The 24,885-nt window shown below is 51.9% G+C and overlaps 10 protein-coding genes across 10 annotated transcripts; 6 read left to right on the top strand and 4 right to left on the bottom strand.

Moving 5' to 3' along the window:
* Positions 1-231: 231 nt before the first annotated feature.
* On the top strand, positions 232-1,422 carry JN550_005835 (uncharacterized protein; the record flags this gene model as incomplete). Its single annotated transcript, XM_049317506.1, has 4 exons — positions 232-539; positions 593-661; positions 717-764; positions 825-1,422. 4 exons carry the CDS (start codon positions 232-234, stop codon positions 1,420-1,422), a joined length of 1,023 nt encoding a protein of 340 aa, XP_049172078.1.
* A 549-nt stretch (positions 1,423-1,971) lies between these two features.
* JN550_005834 (uncharacterized protein) lies at positions 1,972-3,306 on the bottom strand (the record flags this gene model as incomplete). The annotated part of the gene is made up of 1 exon (XM_049317505.1): positions 1,972-3,306. The coding sequence occupies one exon, from the start codon at positions 3,304-3,306 to the stop codon at positions 1,972-1,974; it is 1,335 nt and encodes a 444-aa protein (XP_049172077.1).
* Positions 3,307-4,332: 1,026 nt separating this feature from the next.
* JN550_005833 (uncharacterized protein) lies at positions 4,333-5,100 on the top strand (the record flags this gene model as incomplete). The annotated part of the gene is made up of 1 exon (XM_049317504.1): positions 4,333-5,100. The coding sequence occupies one exon, from the start codon at positions 4,333-4,335 to the stop codon at positions 5,098-5,100; it is 768 nt and encodes a 255-aa protein (XP_049172076.1).
* Positions 5,101-5,259: 159 nt separating this feature from the next.
* On the bottom strand, positions 5,260-7,527 carry JN550_005832 (uncharacterized protein; the record flags this gene model as incomplete). The annotated part of the gene is made up of 2 exons (XM_049317503.1): positions 5,260-6,840; positions 7,105-7,527. The coding sequence occupies 2 exons, from the start codon at positions 7,525-7,527 to the stop codon at positions 5,260-5,262; spliced, it is 2,004 nt and encodes a 667-aa protein (XP_049172075.1).
* A 23-nt stretch (positions 7,528-7,550) lies between these two features.
* Positions 7,551-9,469, top strand: JN550_005831 (uncharacterized protein; the record flags this gene model as incomplete). The annotated part of the gene is made up of 6 exons (XM_049317501.1): positions 7,551-7,975; positions 8,037-8,110; positions 8,159-8,540; positions 8,601-8,617; positions 8,722-9,001; positions 9,058-9,469. The coding sequence occupies 6 exons, from the start codon at positions 7,551-7,553 to the stop codon at positions 9,467-9,469; spliced, it is 1,590 nt and encodes a 529-aa protein (XP_049172074.1).
* A 145-nt stretch (positions 9,470-9,614) lies between these two features.
* On the bottom strand, positions 9,615-10,964 carry JN550_005830 (uncharacterized protein; the record flags this gene model as incomplete). Its single annotated transcript, XM_049317500.1, has 1 exon — positions 9,615-10,964. One exon carries the CDS (start codon positions 10,962-10,964, stop codon positions 9,615-9,617), a length of 1,350 nt encoding a protein of 449 aa, XP_049172073.1.
* Positions 10,965-12,763: 1,799 nt separating this feature from the next.
* JN550_005829 (uncharacterized protein) lies at positions 12,764-17,166 on the bottom strand (the record flags this gene model as incomplete). The annotated part of the gene is made up of 10 exons (XM_049317499.1): positions 12,764-13,112; positions 13,165-13,369; positions 13,417-13,822; positions 13,885-14,568; positions 14,758-14,841; positions 15,814-15,920; positions 16,023-16,610; positions 16,679-16,777; positions 16,913-16,992; positions 17,045-17,166. 10 exons carry the CDS (start codon positions 17,164-17,166, stop codon positions 12,764-12,766), a joined length of 2,724 nt encoding a protein of 907 aa, XP_049172072.1.
* A 346-nt stretch (positions 17,167-17,512) lies between these two features.
* JN550_005828 (uncharacterized protein) lies at positions 17,513-19,462 on the top strand (the record flags this gene model as incomplete). Its single annotated transcript, XM_049317498.1, has 8 exons — positions 17,513-17,836; positions 17,902-18,031; positions 18,080-18,109; positions 18,229-18,286; positions 18,340-18,664; positions 18,713-18,745; positions 18,798-19,113; positions 19,173-19,462. The coding sequence occupies 8 exons, from the start codon at positions 17,513-17,515 to the stop codon at positions 19,460-19,462; spliced, it is 1,506 nt and encodes a 501-aa protein (XP_049172071.1).
* An 818-nt stretch (positions 19,463-20,280) lies between these two features.
* On the top strand, positions 20,281-22,275 carry JN550_005827 (uncharacterized protein; the record flags this gene model as incomplete). Its single annotated transcript, XM_049317497.1, has 7 exons — positions 20,281-20,716; positions 20,766-20,948; positions 20,999-21,333; positions 21,390-21,514; positions 21,565-21,860; positions 21,911-22,012; positions 22,061-22,275. 7 exons carry the CDS (start codon positions 20,281-20,283, stop codon positions 22,273-22,275), a joined length of 1,692 nt encoding a protein of 563 aa, XP_049172070.1.
* An 844-nt stretch (positions 22,276-23,119) lies between these two features.
* Positions 23,120-24,654, top strand: JN550_005826 (uncharacterized protein; the record flags this gene model as incomplete). Its single annotated transcript, XM_049317496.1, has 2 exons — positions 23,120-24,168; positions 24,222-24,654. The coding sequence occupies 2 exons, from the start codon at positions 23,120-23,122 to the stop codon at positions 24,652-24,654; spliced, it is 1,482 nt and encodes a 493-aa protein (XP_049172069.1).
* Between the last annotated feature and the right edge of the window lie 231 nt (positions 24,655-24,885).

Raw genomic sequence — 24,885 nt, 5'->3', positions numbered from 1 at the left:
GATATCATGGAGCTGGCTTCTTTCGGTTCACCAGTTCCCTGGCAACTCTTCTCGCTACGTTCTCTTCTTACGATCCTTGACCAACAACATTCGCTTTTCTTTGACGAAAATAGCCACTCCCTCTCGTTTTCCTCGACTCTTCAGTGACTGGTTTCACTCGAGCTCCCCACATTTCCATATTATAGACACAGGTCTTTCGTTTTGAAACGTCCACGACACTCTTTTCCCAAAATGCGTTTCTCAACTATCACGAGCGCGGCGCTAGTCGCTTTCTCGGCCACTTCCTCGGCCTCTGTCATCGGCACTCCGGTGCTGCAGAGAGACACCATCTCGCACACTTGCGCCTGTGCGGTCAGCGCCACCACCAGTGCTTCGTACGGCACTATCGGCGGTAGCACCGGAGGAAGCACGGGTGGAAGCACCGGAGGGAGTACTGGAGGCAGCACTGGAGGCAGCGCCGGAGGAAGCACCGGTGGCACTGTCGGTGGAAGCACTGGTGGCAGTGCAGGTGGGAGTGCCAGTGGCAGCACCTCAGGACTGTAAGTAAAGTCGCGTCTAGGACTTGAGTGGCCTTACTGACATAGTCCTGTAGTGGCAGTCTCGTCGGAGGGCTTCTGGGTGGCCTGACTGGTTCGGGCAGCGCGTCTGGTTCTGCCGATACGTAAGTCCACGTTGTGATATACCATGGGAAACGCCCCCAGCTCACAGTTGTATAGTAGCGGCCTCGGAGGCATCATCTCGTCGCTTACTGGCAGCTTCACGGGGTAAGCCGCCCAACCATATCTCGGTTTCTTGATTAGCACATGTGACTAACCGTCTTGCAGTGGCAGCGATGTGATCGACAAGCTCGTTGGCGAGCTCGAGTCCATCGGGAGCATCGCCTTCTCCGGCGACGGCAACCTGGACATCTCGGGCCTGGCCAACGGGGTGACCTCGGCGCTGACCACGCTCAGCGGCGGCTTCTCGGGCAACGCCAACGTCACCTCGGCCTGCGACTCTGCCATCAACATCGTGGGCCAGATCGAGGGCCTGGCGCAGGCCTTCCTCGGCGGCAACGCCACCGCCTCGGGCTCGATCGACATCGTCGGCAACGTGCTGGGCGAGGTCGAGTCCATCATCGGCAGCCTGAGCGGCAGCGTCGCGGGTGGCACCACGGCCGGCGGCTTCTCCGACATCCTGACCCAGCTCTGCGGCACCGCCCAGTCGCTCCTGTCCGGTATCTCGGGCGGCGGCAGCATCTCGGCCTCGGGCATCCTTGACCAGCTCACTGGCATCTTCTCGCAGTTAAGCTCGCTGCTCGGCGGTCTCGGCCTTAGCGGCAGCATCGGCGGCAGCACCGGCGGCAGCACCCAAGGGGGCGCAAGTGGCTCTATTGACCTGAGCAGCACCATCAAGTCGCTGCTGAGCTTCTTGCAGAGCTAAGCGAGGCGGCATGGCGCGCATGAATAGGGGAGCGGCGTCTGCAATTCTTATCTTCTTTTCGGTAGACTGGCCCCTCTTTCCTCGCTTGGAGGTTCTTGTATCTTATATTCTTGGTGTGAGTAACTCTAGTCTCACTCAGTGAAAAGGGTTCTCAACCCTTTATCTTGATGTAGCGGTAGGAGTTTCAGATGAATGATGATATATGATGTCAAAGACTGTCTTCCGTGCCCGCTTAGCCTTGGCGTTTGCGAAGATTCTTGCAACTAGCTATCTTCATGGCAAGACCGGTTGGCGAAAGACCAAGTAAACGATGCAATCGGTACATGGGAAACATTTGATATCGATCTCCTATTGAATATAATAAGTCTGTTGACGAACGGGGTATGTTATCACACGATACAGCCTTCCTCTAGGAACACCCAACGCCAAAACCAAACACAGTCAGACCGTCACTCTTTCGTAGCTGAAATTGTAGTTTAATGACGATAACCGCGTAACTTTAGAGCTTCCTGCAAACCAATCAACCCCCTTTCCATAGCAGTCATCGCTTCATAGTCGCGGGGGATGCTCTCGCATCGTGTCACTCAGCCTCCGAGGGAGGTTCGGGTCACTGGTACCCTGCTGATTGCCGGCGAGCGATCCCGGCATGGCGGGCGATCCCGCTCCAACCCTGCCGCGCTCTTGTAATCGGAAGTTCATCAGCCAACGGACATGCATTCCAAGCACCCCGAGCGTGCTCCGGATCTCGGTCAACTGGTCCTTGATCTGCAACGTCTCGTTGATAAGCATCATTGAGTGTCGCCCTTCGACTTCGGCCAGGGCCGAGGACAGCCTTTCCACCTTCGACTCCATGGTCTCGAAGAGGGACAAGAAGTACTGATCGCGTGACTCGTACGGCGCCATGTCTGCGTTTGTGGACGACTCTGGCAGGCTGATGTCGGAGATGGCCTCCGTTGCGTTCGACGCCGGCAACGTATAGCCCCTGTTTTCGAGAAACTTGATGCGCCTGTCTTTCATCCGATCCTTTTCCTGCAGGGCGGTGAGCTCGGACCGTAGTTCAGCTAGCTGCTCGCCGACAGGTCCAACCACTCGGTAATCGCACTTCTCCCCATGACCCTCAGCCGTCTTACGGCTCATCTGTTGTGTGCACCCGAACGGCGCATACTTGCATGAAACCTCAACCTCTGGACATTCTTTCATGTGTTCTTCTTGTTTGTTCCTGACGAACTCGGCGTTGCATAGCTCACAGTCCTTCTTGCGGTTCGGGCATTTCTGATCTTGGTGAATCTCCAGGTCGGCCTTCAGCATGGTGCCTTCGCAGTACTCGCATTGCACATCGTAGTGTAGACAACCTTTGCCGACGTCGTTCCGGACGACAGTGTGCTCGCACGACGGGTGCGGACAGGGCACCATGGTCTTGTCGCAGTACCGAGTGACATGGTTCTCGACAAGGCTCCGGGCGACGACGAGATGACAGCCCCTCGCATGGTTCGGGCAGCGCACGTTCAGGTTGTCGAGCTGGTTCTGGACGATCTTGGGGGCGGGCCGGGTCTCGGAGACGAGCTTGAGCGGCAGGCGGTCGACGGGACAAACCGGGTTGAGGGCGTGGGCCTGGACGAGGCAGCGGTGGCAGAAGACGTGGTCGCAGTTGGTGATGACGGGGCCGACGAGGGCGACGCGGCAGATGGGGCAGATGAGGTTCTCGTCGACGGCGTCCTCGTACTCGAGCAGTCGCAGGTCGACGGCGGCAGCGGACGAGGGGCCGCCGCCTCCGCCTCCGCCGCCGTCCCCGCCACCGTCCCGGGACATGGAGGGCCGGAGGGCCAGGATGTTGGAGGTGTTTGTTGCCACTACGCCCTCCTCTGGAGTGTTTGGCGGTGGCATGTCGGTGCGGTCATCAAGACATTGGAGTGGAAGAGCGCCCGCGTGTTTGGCATCACCGAGGATCTCTTGTGGATGGCGTGGTTCTGCTTCCGGAGGTGCGGAACGGGCAGCGTTGTCGTCTGGGTTCCGATAGCATGACCTGGTCCACTAAGTCGACTTAGCCTCGAACAAGAGCCGAGGTGTTTACGTGCAATTAGCGCCGATCTGGCGCCCGCTTAAATGCATCGCCCAGGGCGCCACCATACGTAACCGGTCCGCCTCTGCGTGTGAGTTGTACTCGAGTTGATATACTTCAATCGAAATATCGCACATCATCCTACGTAAGTCTGCGCCTCTCTATTCTTGTCTCTAAGCGGGTTGATGGGTCAAGGCTGGCTTCCGTTTGGTTGGTGTCTTGCAGCAGTCCTGGCTTCGGAGTGCCTTTGGGCTGGCTGGCGACATTGGACAACCGTGCGGGTCGCTCAAGCTGCGCCAACTGAAAAAGCGATGGGAACGCTGATAACCAAAGGATTTACAAAGTATGTTACCAGCATGTCACGCCTCAAATCATACATCTGCGTCGTTCTGGAGTGGCACAACAAATCAAGTCGTCGACTCGACCTGGCCACGGTGAAATACTTGAAGTTCACCAAACAATCTCCTTGGCTCGTCTATGATATTAGCAGACGGAGTTACTGCCATGTTTCTTGCTGCTTTCGAGGTAGTTGGTCACAATGTTGCCTTGTCCAATTAGTAGTAAATGCCACGTGAAACACGATGACACCCATTACCAGAAAGAAGACAGATTATATATAGAGTACTGTGCCGGGCCTGCAGTCGTTCAAGAAGTATTCATTGGCTACACTAAATTACTTAGTGGACATACTCCAACCAAGCCCCTGTGGTATCCGCCCGTAGCAACCGGGTGCGCCATTTTAGCGATTCATAGCGCGACATGAGCGCTGTAACGGAGTAAAAGGCCAGGGGCCAAAATCCAGGCCTGAATAGTATGCAGTTACTTGAAATCCTGCCTGTTTGTCACCAAGCATGAGCCAGTCTATTCCCCTTGTCCATGGTCCAATGACCGAAGATGTACTGCACGACATCTTCGCGTCAGACCAAGACATGTACCCTGCACCACTAACGTATCCACAACTCCAAGGCTGGACTCAAGCCTGCCCAGAGCTATCCGTGTGCTTCTATCCACCGCAAGCTCCAACGCAACCCGATGGCGGCTCCGATGCCCGGTCTAAGCCCGCCGGGGCGAGCATCGTACTCCCGCTGATGGAGTCTTACTGGCGGGACTTACTCGTTGGAAAGATCCGCGAGACAGATATTAACGCATCCAAGATGCTCTGCTCCGAGGGTGGCGCGGAACATTCTGTAGGGCTGCATGTGTTCCATGTTGAGCGGTACGATGATCGAGTAAAGGGGTTTGCGAAGTCTTCCCTCGAACACGCGGTGGTAGCAGCGCAGAGCAAGGGTTGGAACATTCTGGGATGCTCAGGTGGGTTGCAAAGATTCTGCACTCAGTGGCAACGAGACCTTGAAAGTCGTGCTGACAAGACATTCGCATCTGCAGCGCTGACTGCAACGCCGGAGGGTCGGCGCAGTTTCGAGAAGCTTGGATTCCGCGCGACAGGCTACCAGGAGATATGGGTTGAAGTGGATGCCGAGATTCAGCTGCGGACCGTCACTCCAGGCCAGGATCGCGAGGAAGTCCTGACAAGCATCAAAGCTGATTCCATCAAAGGGGAGGCCGCTATGTCTGTGAGGTACACCAAGAAAGAGCCAGAAGACAGCCAAATGCCGTAGGGAAAGCGTCAAGGACCGGACCCACACACTACAGACCATGACCAGGCGATAGTCACACATTTGTTTCTGTCACAGTACGCTACAGGCTCATCAACGTCCCGTCCGGGACGGAGCACTTGTTTACGTTTACTTCCTGGAATGGAGCTCCCTAAAATAGAACTACAATACTTCCAACAGACCTGGAGAGCTTTGCCCAACCTCCCATAGTGCTACACCAGCTCGAACAGGATAGGTGCTCGACGACTGCTGGGCCACGTCCAGATCCTGCCCGAGGACCTGGAGAATATTCGTCATACCTTTTTGTGTAGGTATGAACGCTCTCCACCATCCATCTTCTTCTCGATAATCGAAGGAATGCTCCCCGTCATGTCCTTCTCGAACTTCAGACCCGTGCTCTTCAAGCAAGGTTTCGATTTCGAGTGCAGTCACAGCTTTCCCGGCTCCTCGCATGACGGCAATGGTATCTGGATCCGATGTCGGCTTCTGCAGGACACTCCCCTGCTTCACACTGGCAAAGATGACCGGGTAGGTGTAGCCATAGAGGGGAAGTCCCATGAGAAACTTTGCCGAGATCTCTTCCGAGAACTGGAATTCCTGTCCCATGCCGAACTCTGGCGAGCCCGTGGAGGTGGATCCCGTGCTGAATGATATGAGATTGTCCCGTACCCAGTCGAGAGCTGTATTGGGCCCTGGCTCACGCACATGGCCCTGGCTCTTGGCGCCGTGGAGCCTCGTTCTCTCTGGAAACGTATGCGAAGTCTCGTGCCCCGCTGGGCCTGTCATGTCGTATGTCATTATGCTGAAGTAGTCGGTGATCTTCGCCAGCGAAGGTAGCGACTCAAGAAGCATAGTGTTTTGCGAGTCAAACCCCCCCGTAGTTCGTATCGGGGGCATCACCAATACCAATTCCTTGCTGTGCGAGTGAAGCCTTTCGGATAACGCTTTCAATGGCCCGACTAGAGCGTGCGTCGCGATGGACTCGAAGACCACACCGTCATAGGACATGGCATCTACGACGTTCCAGATAGTTGAAGCGAGAATCTCCCATCTCGTTTCGTTAAAAACCAGACTGCTGTAGTCGGCTTGATTCCAGCCATCCAGAATGAAGCGTGGTGCCACTTTGATTGCTTTCGAAGATGATGCCGATGGCTCCTGAAGTCGTTTGTACCACGCTTCATCCTCTTCACCGGGTGGCGCACCTTCGACTCTGTACACCTTGTTCGAGTCCGGGTCTGTGTGGACCGTATACCATACGGGGCTCACAATATCGAATCTTTCCCGATAGTCCTCGACCAGCTGCTTGCCACGGGAGTTCCATGGTGTTACATAGCCTAGGACGGGAAGACCTTGATGTTTCCTTGCGCTTCCTGACTTCTTCGTGGTCTCCTCCTCGTGTGAAGCTGCTGGGGACGTTTCTGGCGATATCGCGTCCACACTCAGAGCATCAGTCTGCTTTACCAGCTTTCCTGTGTAGGGAGTGCGGTCTGGCGTCTCAGTTGGAGACGGCGACGACTGGCAATCGACTGCGACCGAGAGTATGAGGAGCGTCAGGACAGTGCGAAGGCCCTGCCTCCATTTTGAGATGATCATGGCGCCAGTCTTGATCAAGGCCTGGCTGGTGTACTGCGAAGTGGTGCCTGCGTAGAATGCTGGGGTGGTCTCTTCAGCCCGCGATATCACGTGACCGCGACGATCGTATCTGGACCCATTGTCGGCTCGTGCTACCAGCCAGACACCAACCTACACTGATTTCAGGGATTAAAGTCATGATGCAGCGGTCATTCTATGGCTCTCATTAGGAGCGTCTGACCAGCTCTGGTGAATATGGCAGACTTGGTCGTGGACATCCCGCCATCACCTAGCAATGGCACCTACGGTCACGCGCTACGGGATTCTATCGCCGTGCCGTGTTGTGCTGTCTCTCAACATGAGTCAACACATCAGAATAAGCAGTAAAAGACGAACATGGTCTCTATCTTCAACGAGACGCGTATCTGAACTGACTCGTGGACGGAAGCCACGGACGAGACGGCGGACCCCCGAAGCCAGCAATTTAGGCGGACTCCTCCGATCTTCCGACGGCTGCGGCTCTCGGCGGGCGTTGGTGGCCCACTTAACCCGTGCTAGCTGCCAGGCTCCGGCAGGCTGGTAGGCCCCTACCCACACGTGCCAGCTTATCTCTGGGGAAAGTGGTCTCGCCCCGGCATGTCCAATGACGGTAATAGCTTTATTCCCAGTGATCTGGGGGGCCGGTGGCGCTAGACGTTCACCCTGATACGTTATCTTCGGAAAACGGATCCCTGGTTGATATGTAGATCGCATCCCTTCCACGGTCTTGGTATGCATATAATGACCATGCCGACGTCGCCTTGCCGGCTCTGATGATAGAGCCTCTTGTTCCTCGTGGCCATCCTCCTTTTTCCACATAATCAACCCATCTCTCTGCAGTCATGGGGCTCATCTCCCGATGGAAGGCCAGCGACCTGGGCCAGGAATTGACCGGCCCTTTGATCGCAGTTTGCGGCTATGCTGGCCTGGCTGGCGCGGGATTCGGCTGGGACAATTGCTACTGGGCCGGTTTCTTGGGCATGCCAAAGTTTGCCCAGGACTTCGGAGTGTACAATGCTGCGACTGGCACCTACTCGATTCCTGCCTCATGGCAGTCGGCTGGTAGCGGCGCACCCCTGGCCGGTGTTGCTCTTGGCTGTCTCTTCTCTGGTCTCGTTGGTCAGAGATTCGGTCGTATCAAGACCTTTTATCTGGCTTCAATCATTGCCATTGTCGGAATTCTGATCCAGGTGTGCTCATTTGGGAACTTCTGGCAACTCATGACCGGGCGTATCATCAACAGTGTGTCCATGGGCTTGGTGTGCAAGTGAGTAAGCCTCTTTGCCTTCTTATCCACAGTGTAGACTAACACATCTTGCTTGCGCCAGTGTTGTCCCGACATACCAGAGCGAAGTATCTCCAGCCAAGATCCGCGGTTCGCTGATCAACATTTACCAATTCTGTAAGATCACTTATACGAATGGTGAAGTGCACAACTAACGGCTGCAAGGGCAACTTCTTGGGGCTACCATGGCTTGTGTTTGCAATTGGGGCTTCCAGGCTCGTATGGACCAATGGGCATATCGTGTGACGCTTCTGATCCAGTTCATCATTCCGGTCGTTCTGATCGGGGGCGGCTTCTTCCTGCCCGAATCACCCCGTTGGCTTGCTGGTCGAGGACGTTTTGAAGAGGCCCGCAAAGTCCTCCACCTTCTTCGCCGTGGCACCCCTCCGAGCCTGATCGATGAAGAAGCCAACTTGCTTATCAAGGCTGAAGAGCAGAACCACGAGCTGTACCAGCGGACATCCTGGGCAGATGTCTTTAAAGGAACCAATCTACGACGTACATTGATTTCGGCTGGCGTTCAATGCCTACAGCAAGCCCAGGGCAGGTGAGTGTCCTGTCTCCAGCATAGACCTACATTAGGAAGTAACTAACTCCAGTATCTCAGCGGTTTTATCGTGCAGTGTTAGTACTTCCACAAGGCTTCCAACAAATTTTTTTTTTAAGTGCTTGGCATTTACAGCCGGCTATTGACCCGAGCCAACAACTAACCTCATTATTCTCTCCAGACTCGGTCATATTTCTCCAAACTATTGGTGTAACCAACAGCTTTGAGATTCTGATTTACTTGTACTTCGTCAATTGCATCTCGTCCGTCCTGGCCTTCCATTTTGTGGACCGCATTGGCCGCCGCCCATTGATGATTGGCGGGGCATGCATTCTCGGTTTATGCATGTTCGTGCTAGCAGGGCTTACTGGGTTCCATGGAGGTGACGCAGGTGCCCAGAAGGGAGCATTGGCTTGTCTGTTTATCTGGCAATTCGTTCAGGCTATATCATGGGCTTCTTGGTTAGTGGACCGCGTTCATGTTTTATGGTGGAGATCCCTACTAACAGTATTGACAGTGTCTGGATCGTCTGCGCTGAAGTACCCACACTTGCTGTTCGAGAAAAGACGGTTACCGTGGCTACATTCAGTGGGTTCTCCACGAATGTACTGATTACATTCGTCAGCCCCTTTATCCAGGATGCTGGATACGGTAATCTGCAAGGAAAGATCGGCTTCGTCTGGGGCGGAGGTTCTGTCGTTGCTGCTCTGTGGGCCTTCTTTGTTCTCCCTGAGCTCAAAGGCAGAACCCTCGAGGAGTTAGACGAACTGTTCCAGAAGCATATCAACGTATTTGAGTTTGGCAAGTATGAAACTACAGGAGCCGGAGCAACCCTTGCGGTCATTGAGGGTATGGCCCATCAAGTAGATGAGAAGACTGCGGCGATAATAGCCGAGGAGGGGCTCGAGAAGAAGGATGTTTCGCCATAGCTTCTCAATGATACATTCGGGTAATAGACATCCATGTCACTTGTTCAAGCGATCCTTTAAGTGTGGCTGGCTACGACCTATCGATTTTTTTACAATGACTTCTTCATGGCATGTGTATCGGATACGGTAGGCTTCTTTGTATCCTTCAAGTGTACTTCTTGTCCGTCTCCACGATACTCTGGCCCTTCTCTGGATTCACTACCATGGCAATTTCGTCTTTCCCTATATCTCTAATGTGAATAGGAAGGTTCCATGCATCGATCGCCACCCTCGTTTTCCCACCTCGCAGTTCCTCTGGAGGGTTTGATAGCAGCGCCAGCACTAGCAATTCTCTAGCTGTCTCCCAACTGGATACTTCATGCCTTTCCCCCCGAATAAAGTACAACCATAACCGAAATCCGAGGAAGTTGACGGCAAGAATAGCATGCAGCAAGAGCATCGAGATAGCAATCCACCAAAAGACGGATTGGTTGCCCCAACCGTACCCATATTGCTCTACAGTGACACTAAATGGCTGGAGCGCGCTTTCGATCTTCGCCATGTTGGCTGAGTAGACGAACCCAAGCCTGACATCGGGAGTTAGCAGGCTCCTCAAGACCATATCGGGATCTTCGGTGTAGTTGGCCGGGTAGTCAGTATTTAAGAGGTAGTTGAGTGACGAGTTTGCAATCATGACACCTGCGTCGTAGTTGACACTGGCTAAGCCGTCTGCAATAACGAAGCCGATAATCGTCTCTAGCACATACGTAATGTTCTCGAATCTGTTGCGCATATCGGTATTCATATTAGGAATGAAGGTGTCATTAAAGTTCGTCTGTCCGCTCATGTAGAGTTGGATCAGTTGCTGCATTAGTGGCGCACTTGGATCTTGTGGCCCCATGTGCAGATTGAACGGCAAATTCAATGAATTGGCCCAGTCCATATCGATCGGTAGCGGTCGGCTTGTGGTTATATCATTTGCCTTATCAAAAATATCCAGATTCGTGAGGTTTGAGGAAACAAGGGAAGAGAATCGTGAACCATGGTCGAATGTTGTTTCCACCGGTGTCCAACGGGCCTCGATGGCACAAGGGAGCAGCATGCTTCTTAGAATGGATGCTTCACTACCATTGCCTGAATATAATGAGTACTGCCATGTTGTGAGGGCCCCCAACGAGATTCCAGTATCTGTGGTGTTCATGTCGATCCATGTAAAGTTTTGCCCAGAAAGTTTGCGGGTGAAGTTCCATAAGGACTGCTGCATCGTTTCATTGAGGTAGTAGTCTCCACCGGACGACAGCGATTCTTTCTCCCCTCCAAAGGAAACGAAGTTGCGAGTCGTGATCGACGGTACGACGGCGTTGTACTTGTTTGCATCGATATCTGGTGCAGGTGCATCCCTTGCTTCTTCATAGTCGAACGCGCCGCAGGATACTTGGACAATAGGTGCCTGTACAGGCTCGACGATCCTGAGACGACGGTATGGAATATTGGATGCGGGGCCGACATCCATCATGTTGATCAGTCTTGAAGTCAACCCATAAAGTTCGACGACGTTATTGCTCAATGTTGTGGCAACTGAGGCTGTCCCGTTTGGGTTTGGGGCGGCCACCAAGAGGCGCTCGGCGAAGCCTGATGGCTCTTGAATACTGATATTTGATATTGGATTCAATGCAAATCCATCGGCCCAGCTGGCTATTTGGTGTTTATTCTGAGCTGGACAGAAACGATCCAAATATTGACTTTCAGTGACACAGGCTGAGATTAAGAACTTATCCGATACCCCGGTTGGCCAGAAAGTCTCGCTTGGGTCTCTCCTTGCCATGTAGATAGGCATGATCTCTAGAGAGAATGGACGGGAGACAGGCCACCAGCCTAGAGACGGTACTAGTAGGATTGCTGATGATGGCTCGGCAGTGAGAATGATAATGGCACAGACTGTCAGGAGGACCACGAAGAGCTTGACAGACGACTTGAACAAGCTAGACCAGAAAAGCCTGTTTGCGAACATCTCTACCGACGGATGCCCGTAGCCTTGCGACACCAGCCAAAGCGGCATGCCTCCATTGAGAAGGTATCTCCTTGTGAAAAAAAGTATGATGGAAGCCACAGAAGCTGCAATGATCATATCATGCGCTTTCGCTGGTATCAGAAAGGCTCTGACCAGATTGCTGGCGCTGAAGAACGACGCTGCCGGGTTGGTCGCTCCTTGGCCTTGAAATGCGTCGAAGTCAGCACTGAAAATGTAGACTCGAGCTACATTCAGCCATATAAGTACAGCTAGAACAAGGAGAGAGATAATATGGATGAGGTTGTTCTTGATGAATAGGACGGGGCTTCTCTGGAATACTGTATCACCCCCCAGGGTATTCTCAAAGGTCGAGTCGCAACGGTCGTACTCAGTGACTGTAGAAATCGAGTCTTTCCACTTCATGTGCGGAGGAGAATCATGTGCGGCACTACTGGAATGTGCCAATCCGACATAGTGACTTGTAGCCATGATTCCAGCGTCATGATTCTACATGCACCTGTAGCGAAAGAGTGTAGCGCTGTAGTAGCCGATACAGGGTGAAGTTATTCTATAGACAGTTTGGTTCATGCCTCTCTTAAACATAGTTCTCAATGTTCAGCTCATGCAAATAGCAACAGACTGGTTTCATTGATGGTCAGTGGGATGCCGGCCTTGCAGGTGATCCTGGGCGTAAACCCAGCCAATCGATTGACTCCTCTGGAAGACAGGCTGTTTCAGCACGGCGCATCAAGCACCCGAGCGCTTAGCCCCCAATGCATTTATTTTTAGCGACTTCCGCATTACATCCCTCCCGACGGCCCCTTGAGATCTACATGCTGTCCTCTGTTCCTCTGCCCTCTCATAAACATTGCACATAAAGTGTTTTTATCGCGAAAATTCCATAGCACGCCGGATGAAGAGATACTTATGACCCTTTTGATCCTTACACAAGCCTTGTTCGGGACGCATGTACTATGGCCTAGAAACTCACGCATAATCTCAACTCTTAGTCACGTAAATAAGAATACTGCACATTTTAACCCTGTCGATCTGCGTCTCAGAAATGATGAACAATTGTATCTATGCGTTGGACCGCAGCGAATCGCGCTACGGCTATAGTGTGCCCCAAGCTTACCAATATGCGCTTCGCCACACGTGTGTATGTTTACGCTACAAGATATAGCACGGCTAATGCAAGGTCGCATGCTACTGTTTGGGCAGCTTGAGCGACTTGACCGGGAAACTTGGACACTTGAACGATCCATGCGTATATTATACTGCCGAAAAGTGACGCTCAGCTACGCTCAATTGTTGTGCCCAGTAACAGCACCCCAGATATAGGACGCCCATCCCCCGACAAGTAACAACATCAGCAACCCAAAACATGTTCTGGATATTTGGCGGTTCAAAGGGGCTTGAACGCCGTGGAAACGCTCCTTTCTTTCCACCAGGAAGGCTGTTTTCGCCAAACGTTTCTTTCGACTCCACTGGAGTTGCCGAAGGTCTGGCGAGCGCCATGCCAATGTAAGAGCAGTGCAAGAAAGGACCACAGACGCTGCTGCCATGCATATGTATAGAATGACAACGCGGTCATATGAGTTATTGTCGGCATCTTGAATTACACCAGCCACAATCCTTACGATGATATTGGCCCTAAAACCCGCGTCAGTTCAGATTTCAGTCGGAGGCAGTTTAAACTACGTACGAGTTGTTCATCATTATCTTCAAGGCATACGCGCTGCCAAATGTGGTCTGCTTCCAGAGGGATGTGCGCATACTGTCGATAAGCACCGTGGGATTGTAGGTAGACGCAACCGCATAGATACCAAATGCGGCCGCTGTACCCTTGATTGCCGGAGCCCAATTGACTAGTGCCATGGCGATAAAAACACCGAAGCTGGAGATTGCCACTGTATCCGATTAGTCGTGGAGCTGACTGGAAGGCTGAGATACCTACGCAAAGATACACGCTGTCCCATGACGTCGATAAATACGCCAACAATGGGAACTAGGAAAAATCCGGCATAACGCAACAAGGCAGTATACCAGCCAGCAGTGACAGAGTCGATATCAAACCTCTGTTCAGCAAGCTCCGTCGCATTTCCGCTGAAGATGATTGCCGTTGAAGTATAGAACAGAGAGTAAGCCATTAGAATCCAGAACACCCAAGGCAGCTCGAGGACCTTTCGGACTTCGAGCCGCTTGCCCTTCTTCATCAGCTTCTCTCCTGTGACTGGGTCGACACTATGACCGAACTTCTGGCTGGACTTCTTGTTGAACCAATAAAAGAGAGCCGACATCACATTGGTAAAAAAGTTGATGAGGACAGCCACCCAGAACACCCAAGCAAAATTGCCCGTTTTCTTTAAGACTTGTTAGTTACGGGTGTTGAGCCGAGATAGAAATGCCACTAAGAAACACTTACCTTGGCAATCACGTTCGCAGAACCGGTTCCAGCGAAGGCACCCAGCTTTGCTACCATGAGTTCGAGGCCCAGAGTAGAACCAAAGCCATTGCTGGGTGCAAACCATGCAGAGAACACCTGGTACTGTGCGACCTGGGTCGCGATATCTCCAATCGCTAGGATCACCCGTCCTCCAATCATGAAATTGAAGGAGCGGACCTGCGCGGCAGCGGCGACCAAAATAGAGCCGATGGAGTACACAATGTTGCCGTAGAACAAGGCGCTAGCACCACCGATTCGGTCCGTAAGCAGGCCGCTTAGCAAGATAAGAACGGTGACCATGAAGTCCTCGCTAGCCTCGAGCAGCGCATATTGTGTGTTGTTGATAGAAAGTTCCTTCTTGAGGGTGGATTTCATGGCGCCAGTAATGCCCGAGCTCCACGATCCGCCGAAACGAATCAGTGTCACGAGAATGACGGCGGTGAGCTTCCATGACCATGGCGGAGGCGGTTTCTCATCTATAGATGCCGTTGAATGCGCCGAAGGCGTTGACTCGGGGTCCGTAGAGGGTACTTCTTTCACCGTCTTTTCCAGCCCTTTTGGGGATTCGCTGCCAATCTGGATCGGTGAAGCCATCTCACGAGCAATGCCCTGAAGCTCGTACCGAGTGGATTGCTTTGTCGAACCACCAACATGATGCGCGACCTTTGAAATATATGTCTCCTGAGTTTCGTTTACCCGGCCCACATTAGGTCCCCGATCGGCCTTGGAATCTGGCAAATTTTCATCTAGAACTCTTGTGAAGCGAGCTTAGCCTCGGGTGGCTATTCTAGCGTCGTGTGAGACCAGATTATCTGATTGATTAGATCAGATAGAGTTCATCCAAAAACCCACCATGGTTTCTTGGCCAGGTCCACCAGCGTGGGCGAGATCCGGCCTCTCGCTGTCGCCGGTCGTCTCCGACCCGAGAATTTCCTCCTGTCATTCCATGTGCAGCTCGGACTTGAGATCGTGACAAAATAAATCCCTCTTTTGACATATCTGATGCCACTTGGATAGGGCTAGAAGATCCACGTGAATTTTACCACGTGGCAGCATGGTTGCAACCGTCGGGTCTTGACACTTACGTATCTGGCATTAAGCACACTAGCAAGCCAAAGCTCCACCTCATATGCGCAATCGGTCTCATTTGCTCATTTGGGAGACGCGGAAAGACTCGGCTGCAAAAGGATGGGCCCTCACACCCAAGCTGTTCGGTACCTTATTTACGTACGTTAAGTCAACCTATCGTGGAGCGCATACTGAGCGAATTTGACAACGAATTTAATGATACCCGTTTCCTCCCACGTTCCTGGGCATAAGTAAGCCACAATTGCATCGTCAACTTGAATTGTGGGTGGACTCAGCTACCACACAAAAACCCACTTGGAACATTGACCTGAGATGCCCTGCCTAGGGTCCAATAGACACGACGCTTTGTTGCGAAATACACGTTTACGGTAACCGTATAGCCCCGGCCCTCCGCGCGAAACCAGTTCCCTTCATTCGCTTCACAACGACTCGAGCTCCCAGCACAACTTGAAGCTTTACTATTCCTGCTGGCTTTCTCCAGACTTGGCTGGAATATATATAAGAGCATCTGGAATCGATATTATTTTTTCTCTTTGGTTACGGTGTCTCCCTATGACCCAGTCATGCACAGTAAGTGATTATTGGCAATTTGGGGCACTTGAAGTAATTAATTGATTTAGAGCGTTGTGGTGCATGTCATATTCTCTGCTCCTAGCCCGACGATGTGCTTTTAATTTTCATGGCACAACACTGCATCGTCATGTGGCATTCATTGGAGATCAAGAACCATCCTTCCGTTAATGCGACCCGCCTCCATCTCTTCGAATATCTTTGCAGTGTCAGACCTACAGACTCTAGATTGGAGAGGTGAATACTTACTGCTGTGAGATCTTTCATAGGTCTGATCTGATACTGGGTCTTCACTTTTCCAGCTGCTGCAATCTCGAGGCTTTCTTTGGCATCAAGACGATTTCCCGACTTGTTTGCTAAGGTAAGTAAGTCAGTGGAGGCCTCGTTCCGAAGACGAATGAATGCATGTGCTGATTGATGTGCATTCCGTTTCTTCCTAGGGAAAGGTTGCAGCTTACCAAATATAGTCAGCTCCTTCCCGATCAAATCGTTAACCTTGGCTCCACCAATCGGAACGGAGGCTCCCTCAGGGGCACCCAAGCACGCCAGGGTACCTCGAAATCCTAGAAAGGATATAGCTTGGTCATATGCCCGGTTGTTTGAAGAACACACAAGTACCACCTTTGCACGACTCCCTGTGATTCTCTGCACTTCTGATGCGATGTCCTTGTCGTCTTTGTATCGAGTAAAGTTGACGAATGCATCAGCTTGCAAGCCTAGGCAGAATTCTTCCTTCTCGCCAGCATCCAAAGCCAACACCCGAGCACCAAGTGCTTTGGCGTATTGAATAGCGAGGTGTCCTAATCCGCCTCCTGCCCCAGAGATAACCACCCACTGCCCATGCTGAACACGAGCCCGCTTGAGCGCGGTGTAAACACTGACACCACCACACATAAGTGGTGCAGCAGCGGCGAGGTCAATGCCTTCTGGTATAGGAGTGACATAGTTTGCAGGACTAAGACAGTACTGTTGGAAAGTTCCGGGGGTCAGGAAACCAGAGATGGTCCCAGTCTGGCAGGTGGTCTCCCCTCCCTCAAGACAATTGTCTGCAGATGGGATTTCCTGATTAGTTTGCAGCCCGAAATTTGACGGTATAGAAGACTCCGTAACTTACCGCAGCTCAAACAGGCGCTTGCAGACCACTTGATTCCTACGGTAGCGCCGATCGCCGGGTATTCGACGCCCAAACCTCGGGCGACTACCTTCCCTACACCTATGTCATGTAAGCGAATAATGAAGTATTTCCTCATTTGGAGTTTAGGATACCCTCGTGACCGCCAACTTGGCCTGCCCATGAGTTTCATTAGCTAGTGCCCTTTTATAATCACCAAGTGAATGAGACTCATACCCTTTGGAGTGCCTATGGGAAGAGTATCGAATGCATTGGTACAAATCCCATAGTCTGTATGGCATACGCCGGAATAGAGTCTGAACCCTGTGTTAGCATGTTGTGGACAGCAAAGGACATCAAAATCCTCACAAACGAACAAGAACCTGGCCCGGACCAGGTTGCTCGATCGGCAGCTCGACTATCTCTGACTTAATGGTTGGAGGGTCCGAGTATACGACCGCTCGGTTCACAACCTTAGTCAAATCCTCCATGCTTGTGAAATACCTCTGCAAAGCGATTGATTCGTTGACTATGCGCAGGGTCCTGCGTCAAGCTGAGTCCATTTCTATCCCTCAAGGTCATATAAATCGCCTTTTGTCATCGGTAAACTTTCTTGGCTTTCGAGTGGGGTAAAAGCCGGGGCTAATGCTGTACCCCAGATTTGGCACCTGACGGTGCGAGTCAGGAAGCCCGACTCAGATTGGGACCCGTCGGGGCCTTGCAATACCACGGGACAGTTATGAGTTGTCAAAAGAACATCAATATGTAGGGGCACATGCCACGTATACGACATGCAATCACCAATCATTTCTGTTCAAATTCTCGGCGTCAGTCACGATGTCGGCTACACTTACAATTGGCAGCAGCCACCCTAAAGAGCTGGATTTTGAAAACTTTTACAACGTCATTAATGGCGAACTAACTAAAACCAAAGAAATCCGTAATGGAACAAATCCATCTACTTTGGAGAAAAACCCGGACGTACCGGTCTCGACTGTAGAGGATGTAAACCGCGCGGTTGACGCTGCGAGGGCAGCTGCCCATGCATGGGCTCTGACTCCATGGACCGAACGGCAGAAGGCCATTCTGAGCTTTGCAGATGCTCTTTCAGAATCCAAACTGGCCTTTGCAAGAATGCAGACCATCGAGCAGGGCAAGCCGGTAATGACCTAAACCTTAGAAAACCTGATAACGGTTGTCTTACTAACGAGCATCGGCGATTCTAGCTTGCTCTCGCCATGGACGAGATTGATAAGGCCGTTCAGTGGCTGACTGTTCAGGCGAAAATGACCCTACCGAACGAAGTGGTCGAAGAGACGGACGAGAAGCGCGTTGTCACTCGGTATACACCATTGGGTAAGCATTTCTTCATAAGTTGCCCGAAGTTGAGCTGACAGTCTTTAGGTGTCGCACTGGCAATAGTCCCATGGAATTGTAAGTTATCGGAGATGACTTAACAGATATATTTCATAATAATAACAAACTTAGATCCCGTCATGCTTGGTGAAAACGACTATCCCAGCGCTTTAAGCTTATATTGCTAACACACATAGCGTGCGGGAAAATTGCTCCGGCTTTGGTCACTGGGAATACACTGATTCTAAAACCATCGTAGGTCCTCCCTCTCCAGATGAAGCGATAAGACAGGTTTACTCATATTGTAGGCCATACACACCATACTGTGGACTAAAACTGGCCGAACTGGCTCAACGATTCTTCCCCCCTGGCGTGTTCCAGGCGCTGAGTGGTGGAGACGACCTAGGCCCCATGTTGACAGAACACCCAGGAATTGACAAAGTCAGCTTTACGGGATCAACAGCCACAGGGAAACGAGTTATGAAGAGCTGCAGCAACACACTGAAACGTGTGACTTTAGAGCTGTTGGTTTACCTGATACACGGTGTGGGCTCTGTGCTAACAGAAACCAGTGGGGGTAATGACCCTGCCATCGTGTGCGCGGACGTTGACGTGACCGAGACTGCACAAAAGGTAGGTCTGAGATAGTATGCACAAGGCCAGCGTGCTGATATATGACAGATTGCGCTTTTCTCCCTGCTAAACTCAGGTCAAGTATGTCGGCCTCATAGTCATGAGCATAGGTCGCACTACTAATACTCTCCAGATATGTGTTGCCATCAAGCGAATATATGTGCACTCTTCTATTTTCGCTGAGTTCACGCAGGCATTGGTCCAAATGACGCAGGCATTCCGCGTAGGGGATGGGCTTGGCGATGTCGAGCTTGGCCCGGTGCAGAATTCCATGCAGTATGAGCGCGTCAAGGACCTGTTGGCCAAGATTGAGGCGCAAAACCTGAAGATTGCCACCGAGTTGAAAGCTTCGGACGCTTCTGACCCTACCAAGAAGGGATACTTCATCACGCCAACGGTCATAGAGAATCCTCCAGATGACTCCTGTATAGTTGTCGAGGAGCCTTTCGGTAAAGACTATCAATATTCTTTCTCAGTGCATGGGCTCAGAGATGCTAACACCACCAAGGCCCCGTCTTCCCGGTTTTGAAGTGGGATACCGAAGAAGAAGTTCTAAGGCGAGCCAATGACACAGATATGGGTCTGGGGGCATCGGTCTGGACGAAGGATCTCGAGAAGGCCGAAAGTCTAGCAAGCAGACTCAACGCTGGTAGCGTATGGGTCAACACACATCTTGAACTGCAGCCAAACGCGCCTTTCGGTGGCCACAAGCAGAGCGGCATTGGTTGCGAATGGGGACTGCAAGGTCTCCGAAGCTATTGCAACACGCAGACCTTGTTCCTCAAGAAGAAACGATAGTCTACGCTGCTAGAGTACAATAATTGTTGAGCTTATATACGGCTGACTTGCTTACCGAGAAAATGCTGCGCAGTTCTTGAATTTTATCGTGAATGCAATTCTTAATGACGTAAATCTTGGGCACTGTAAGGGTGGTTCACGTCCACATGCTGTATATACAAATCACACCGCAGAGCTGGGGCAGACATCTCTCTACCTTGACAATACACATATACCTTATGACACCAGTCTTAGAATTTGGTAGAATTCATTCGGTTCTAAAACGATATGGAGTTGGCTATACATTTCGACGGACAGTTAGACTCAAAGCGAACGAAGCTCCTCCATAACCTGGTTGACTGGACAATTGGGCAAGCAGGGGTGGTTACACCAGGATCTGTCTCAACCAATACCAAGTTACGGGTCGCTTCTCTTGAGGGGGAGTCATGCCGAGGGTATTGGTAATTTGCTGAGTGGAGTTCTCCCCGCATGGCATATCCTAGCCGCCCCCCGCAAACCCCGCAACTCCCCAGATCACTAGACTTGTAGTCTATGCAAAACTGCCGGTGGCTCTGCACTCTGTCTGACTCGAAACTACTGAGTCGATGGGAAGGACGTCGTCTGAGAATGGCTTTAGATGCATATCATTACCGTAACGCGGCCTGAATCTGTCACAGCAGAGGCTAGACTTCCGAGTCAGACCCTTCAATATAGAGTATGTAACAGGGGCTGGATACAATGCTCCACGGTCGAGAGTTGAGGTACAAAGGTGGTTGTGCTGCTCCATCTCTCAATGTCCAGGCACGTATCCATCATTCGTTATCTACGTAACTAGCAAAATGGCGATACTCGAATCCGGCCTGCTTGATCTGAGCAGCTGGAATGCTCGAATTCTCGCATTTGGGGCTGGGACTGCCCTGCACCTGTTTCTTTTCCGCTTCGGGGAATGGGATACTTGGACTACTTCGTTGATTGGGTCCTTTGTGTCTCTGCAGCTGCTTTCAGTTGCGACGCTTATGCACCTGCTGCCAGACACGTACGCCTCCCCTCTGACTGCGGCAGCAGCTGTATCAGGTCTTGCGTGGTCTATGCTACTCGGAATCTGGTCTAGCATGCTCGTTTACCGTGCCTTCTTCCATCGCCTCAACAGATTCCCTGGACCATTCCGGGCTCGCCTCTCCAATCTTTATATCACCACTCTTTCGGCCAAGAAACTGCACCTCTACAATGAAGTCCAACAACTACACAAGACGTACGGCGACGTTGTCCGCATCGGTAAGTTCCTTGCCTGAAGATTGTGAGATATGGAAGCTCAACGTTTCAGGACCCTCTGAACTTTCAGTCGCAAGCAAATCAGCCGTCAGTGCCATTCTTGGAACTCAATCCACCTGCGTCAAAGGGCCGTGGTACAACATTCTCTATCCCGTTGTGTCATTGCAGATGGTACGCAACAAGGCCGACCATATTCCTCGACGCAAAGTTTGGGATCGGGGATTTGGTGCCAAAGGTAGAGTCTCCTTCCAGTAATACACGTTTGATCAAAACTGATAAACAAAGCGCTTCGCGAATACGAGCCGAGGGTTGTGGATTACACCGAGCAATTAATGGCACAACTCCTGAAACGGGAGGGATCGCCCGTCAATGTTACTGACTGGTTCAACTTTTACAGCTTCGATGTCATGGGGGATCTCGCCTGGGGGAAGTCTTTTGGCATGCTCCGAGATGGGGTCAAACATTATTTTATGAAGACGCTCCACGCTGATATGGTCAATGTTGGGATATTCAGCCATCTGGTCTGGCTTTTCCCCATATTCAAGGCCACGCCGATCTTGAACGCTGAGAGCAAGAGATTCTGGAGATGGATCGAGCAGCAGGTCGCCGAGCGTCGAAAGGTAACACCCCTCTTGAAAATGATTTTGTTGCCTTAAAAATGCTAAGTCTTCCATAGATGAAACCAGACCGACCCGACGTGTTTTCGTGGCTTTTGGAACACCACGAGAGTAAGCCGAAGCCTACGGCCCAGGAAGAACTTGATCTGCATGGTGACGCTTACCTAATTGCTGTTGCCGGGAGGTATGTCCCACCCCAGTCGACACTGAGATACGAGTCTGACTTTGCAATAGCGACACCACAGCTGCTTCGCTCACTTGCCTCTTCTACGAGTTAGCTAGAAACCCCGACGCGCTACGGACCCTCCAGCGGGAGGTTGACGAGCTCCACGAAACATCAGAAAATGTTGACGGAACAGCCTTGGGGAAATTGAAATACCTGGACGCAGTCATCAATGAAGCACTCCGCTTGCACCCCCCGGTTCCGTCCGGCGTCCAGAGAATGACCCCACCTGAGGGAGTTACAATCGATAATACGTTCATCCCTGGCAACTCAATCGTCCAAGTCCCGTCGTATACCATGTTCCGAGGTAGGTCCATGAGTCTTGTCAGTGATTGCCAACTAATATGAATTCGGCAGACGATCGCTACTTCACGAGCGCGAATGAATTCATTCCTGAGCGTTGGACTACACAGAAGGAGTTGACCAAGAATGAGTCGGTCTTTGTTCCCTTTTCTACAGGTCAGTTCAAGAGAGTCACCCCAGTTGACGTGGGCTAACAAGAACCAGGCCGCTATTCTTGCATCGGGAAATATCTAGGGTTAATGGAGGTCCGTCACGTCACAGCACGGATCGTCCGCCAGTACGATATCAAGTTCGCACCAGGCCAAGATCCGGCTGCATTCGTGGAAGGGAAGCGAGACACATTTACGTTGGCACTTGCGCCACTCGATTTGGTGTTTACTCGCAGAAGACATGACAGCAAGGCAGCTGGACTGGAGTAAACAGAGCGATGATCTACCTGGGAAGGGAAGGGTGAGGAACCATGAGACATGTCATGAGAAGTTACTCTAGCGAATAGTGCTATGTAGGATTTTGTGCCCTGAAGTCACCAGGAATGGCCCTTCTAATTTCCCCCGGTTGATCTGGTGTCTAGCGCATAGGTGACCTAAGATTGGAGAGATGCCAACAGCCCTAGCAACCAATCATATAGCCCCGTTCCGCCTCCGTTTCTGCGCGGCTCCATAAGTCTGGGCTGCGGTAGCTAGCTGTCAACTTAGGGATATGGAGGGCGGGGAATACCATCGTGGTGGCCTTTGCTGCTAGGGCTCACGGCGGCGTGGCAGCTCCAAGAGCGGGCATGTTCGCAGGAGCAAAGTACCTCGTGTGACGCGCTAGTTGGGATGCGTCAATCGGATAGAAGCATCATGCACTTGAACCAAAGAGATACTGGCAGAGAGGCTGCCCAGTGAACTCTCGGCGATTCGTAAAAGTCCTACGGTCGCGTCGTAATTTAAGGTTTCACTACCCCAGGGCCGATCCAACCCCCGCGAGATGTGATGAGCCCGCCACTTTACTATACTGAGTTAAGCGCATTCAGCTGGACCCAATTACCTAGGCACGAAACATGCGGGCAACGCAAGCCCAAGGACACCATTGTCTTCAGATGTGGGACCTGGGGCGGATCCTCCTTGCAACCCCAGATTTCCTGTTCTCCTCAATGAGCCCCATTCTTGACCTCCCACCAATACCGGGGAAGGCGTGCCGCCAGGTTTACAGAGCTCACATCATCAAAGCCTTGAAGGGTGTATCACGCCGTTGGGACAAATCATTCAGCAGGAGGCAAAGATGGGCCAGGAAAGCCCCCGAAGTGGCGGCTCCGAAGAGGGCCAGTCACCAAGCCAAGCGCGAGCTCCAACGTCCCGGCAGCTCAAGAAGCGAGAGCATGACAGGAAGGCACAGCGGCTGTCGCGAGAGAGGACAAAGGCTCGAATCGCCCACCTTGAGGAGCTGGTCAAAGGTTTCCAACAGAGAGACACTAGTGGTCAGTTGGCCAAGCTAATGGGCCAGCTCCAAGCGGTCACAACAGAACGAGATGCGCTCATGGGTCTTCTCAAGTCCTTTGAAACGTCAATTAAGGATCATCTTTCCCAGATTGAGCAATTGCGACAGGTCTCCACAGCCGCATCTCCAGACCGTCCTGGATTGCGACACAACCACTGCTCGGAGAAGGCCACTGGATCCCGCTTGATCGATCCTGTGCAGCTCACGGACAACTCATCATCTCTCGCTGCGCGTTTGGAAGACCCACATACAATAGGAGGCGAGGCTCTACCCATGAGAGCCTACAATGACCTGTCGATGGTTGATGAGCTAGGGATCTCTATGGGAGCTGGCTCAAGCTCGCAACCACTGCCTGAGGACCATATGTTCCTAGACCCCCTCACCGAGCCAGTCAACGATCCGGTGGTGCCAGCAGCGACGCCAGGTTGCGATTGCTATTATGAGAGTTCACTTTCTGATTCTTATGGCAACATCAATCTATGGCACTTCGCGAATGAAGTTCTTACTCCGGTCGTCCTCCCGGCCGGTGGCATCCTTGCCGATGAAAGCTGGCGGGACGACATACCAGTGCGCGCACTGATAGATGGCTGGCCAGCTGTGGAAAATCATCTAAATGGGCTCCCTCCTCTGTGGGAAAAATTGCGGCGCATTGATGAGGGTCTATTCCATTCGTGTGGCAAGGTCGAGAGACTTGCAATTCTGCGGATGATGCACAAATTGTATTTGTACAGCAGTGCCCCAACACCTGACCGGCGTGCGGATGTCCCACCTTGGTTTCTCTCCAGGCCATCACAATCCATTGCTCATTCTTATGCGATTGACTTCTTTGCATGGTAAGTGTAAGCTAGCAGAAATGCTCGGCAAGAAGCTAACCCAACAAACCTAGGCCAGGAATCCGGGAGCGATTTATCTTTTCTCAGCACAACTACTGTGGAAATTTGTTCTGGAGGCTCTTTTCAGCTTCTATTAAAATACTATGGCCGTTCGAGTTCCGTGATTGTTACACATTCAACGTCGATCTAGGGCAATACAGGGTTTCTGACCCCTTCGAAAGACGAATTCAGGACATCAACGCCTGGACTATGAAAGATGAAATTTTCAACCGGTGGCCGGAATTTTACGGCGACATGCCATCATTCTCCCAGTTAACCCGGCGGAGACCGAGCATCCAGTTCGATAACCCTTTTGTCTTTGTTGTGCCGGAGGCTGTGGCGGAGGAAGAGGATCAGAGCTTTGAGCAGGTTGCCACCCAAGTCAACGCCACACGTTATGATAAGACAATGCCGTACTCGAACCCGAACGTGGGGAAGGGACCGTAAATCCACGATCCTGGGCTGAATTAGATACTAAGCGTGTCAAATGAGTCACAGGTCTATACAGGAAGCTGGATGGCTAAACATCTCGCAAATCCTAGATAGACACATCTGATACTGGCTGCTCACGCTGCGATCCTGTCAGGATAGCGTGCGTTATGAACTATCAAGATTTGGACGGTTATAGTGCCGCAATATATCAAACGAATAAACATCTGTATGTTATATCCAGTTCAA

Source organism: Neoarthrinium moseri, assembly GCF_022829205.1.
Source record: "Neoarthrinium moseri strain CBS 164.80 chromosome Unknown scaffold19_Wmoseri_CBS_16480, whole genome shotgun sequence".
NCBI lineage: Eukaryota > Fungi > Ascomycota > Sordariomycetes > Amphisphaeriales > Apiosporaceae > Neoarthrinium > Neoarthrinium moseri.
The sequence above is the reverse complement of the archived record's forward strand: the minus strand, read 5'-3'. Positions and strand labels throughout refer to the sequence as shown.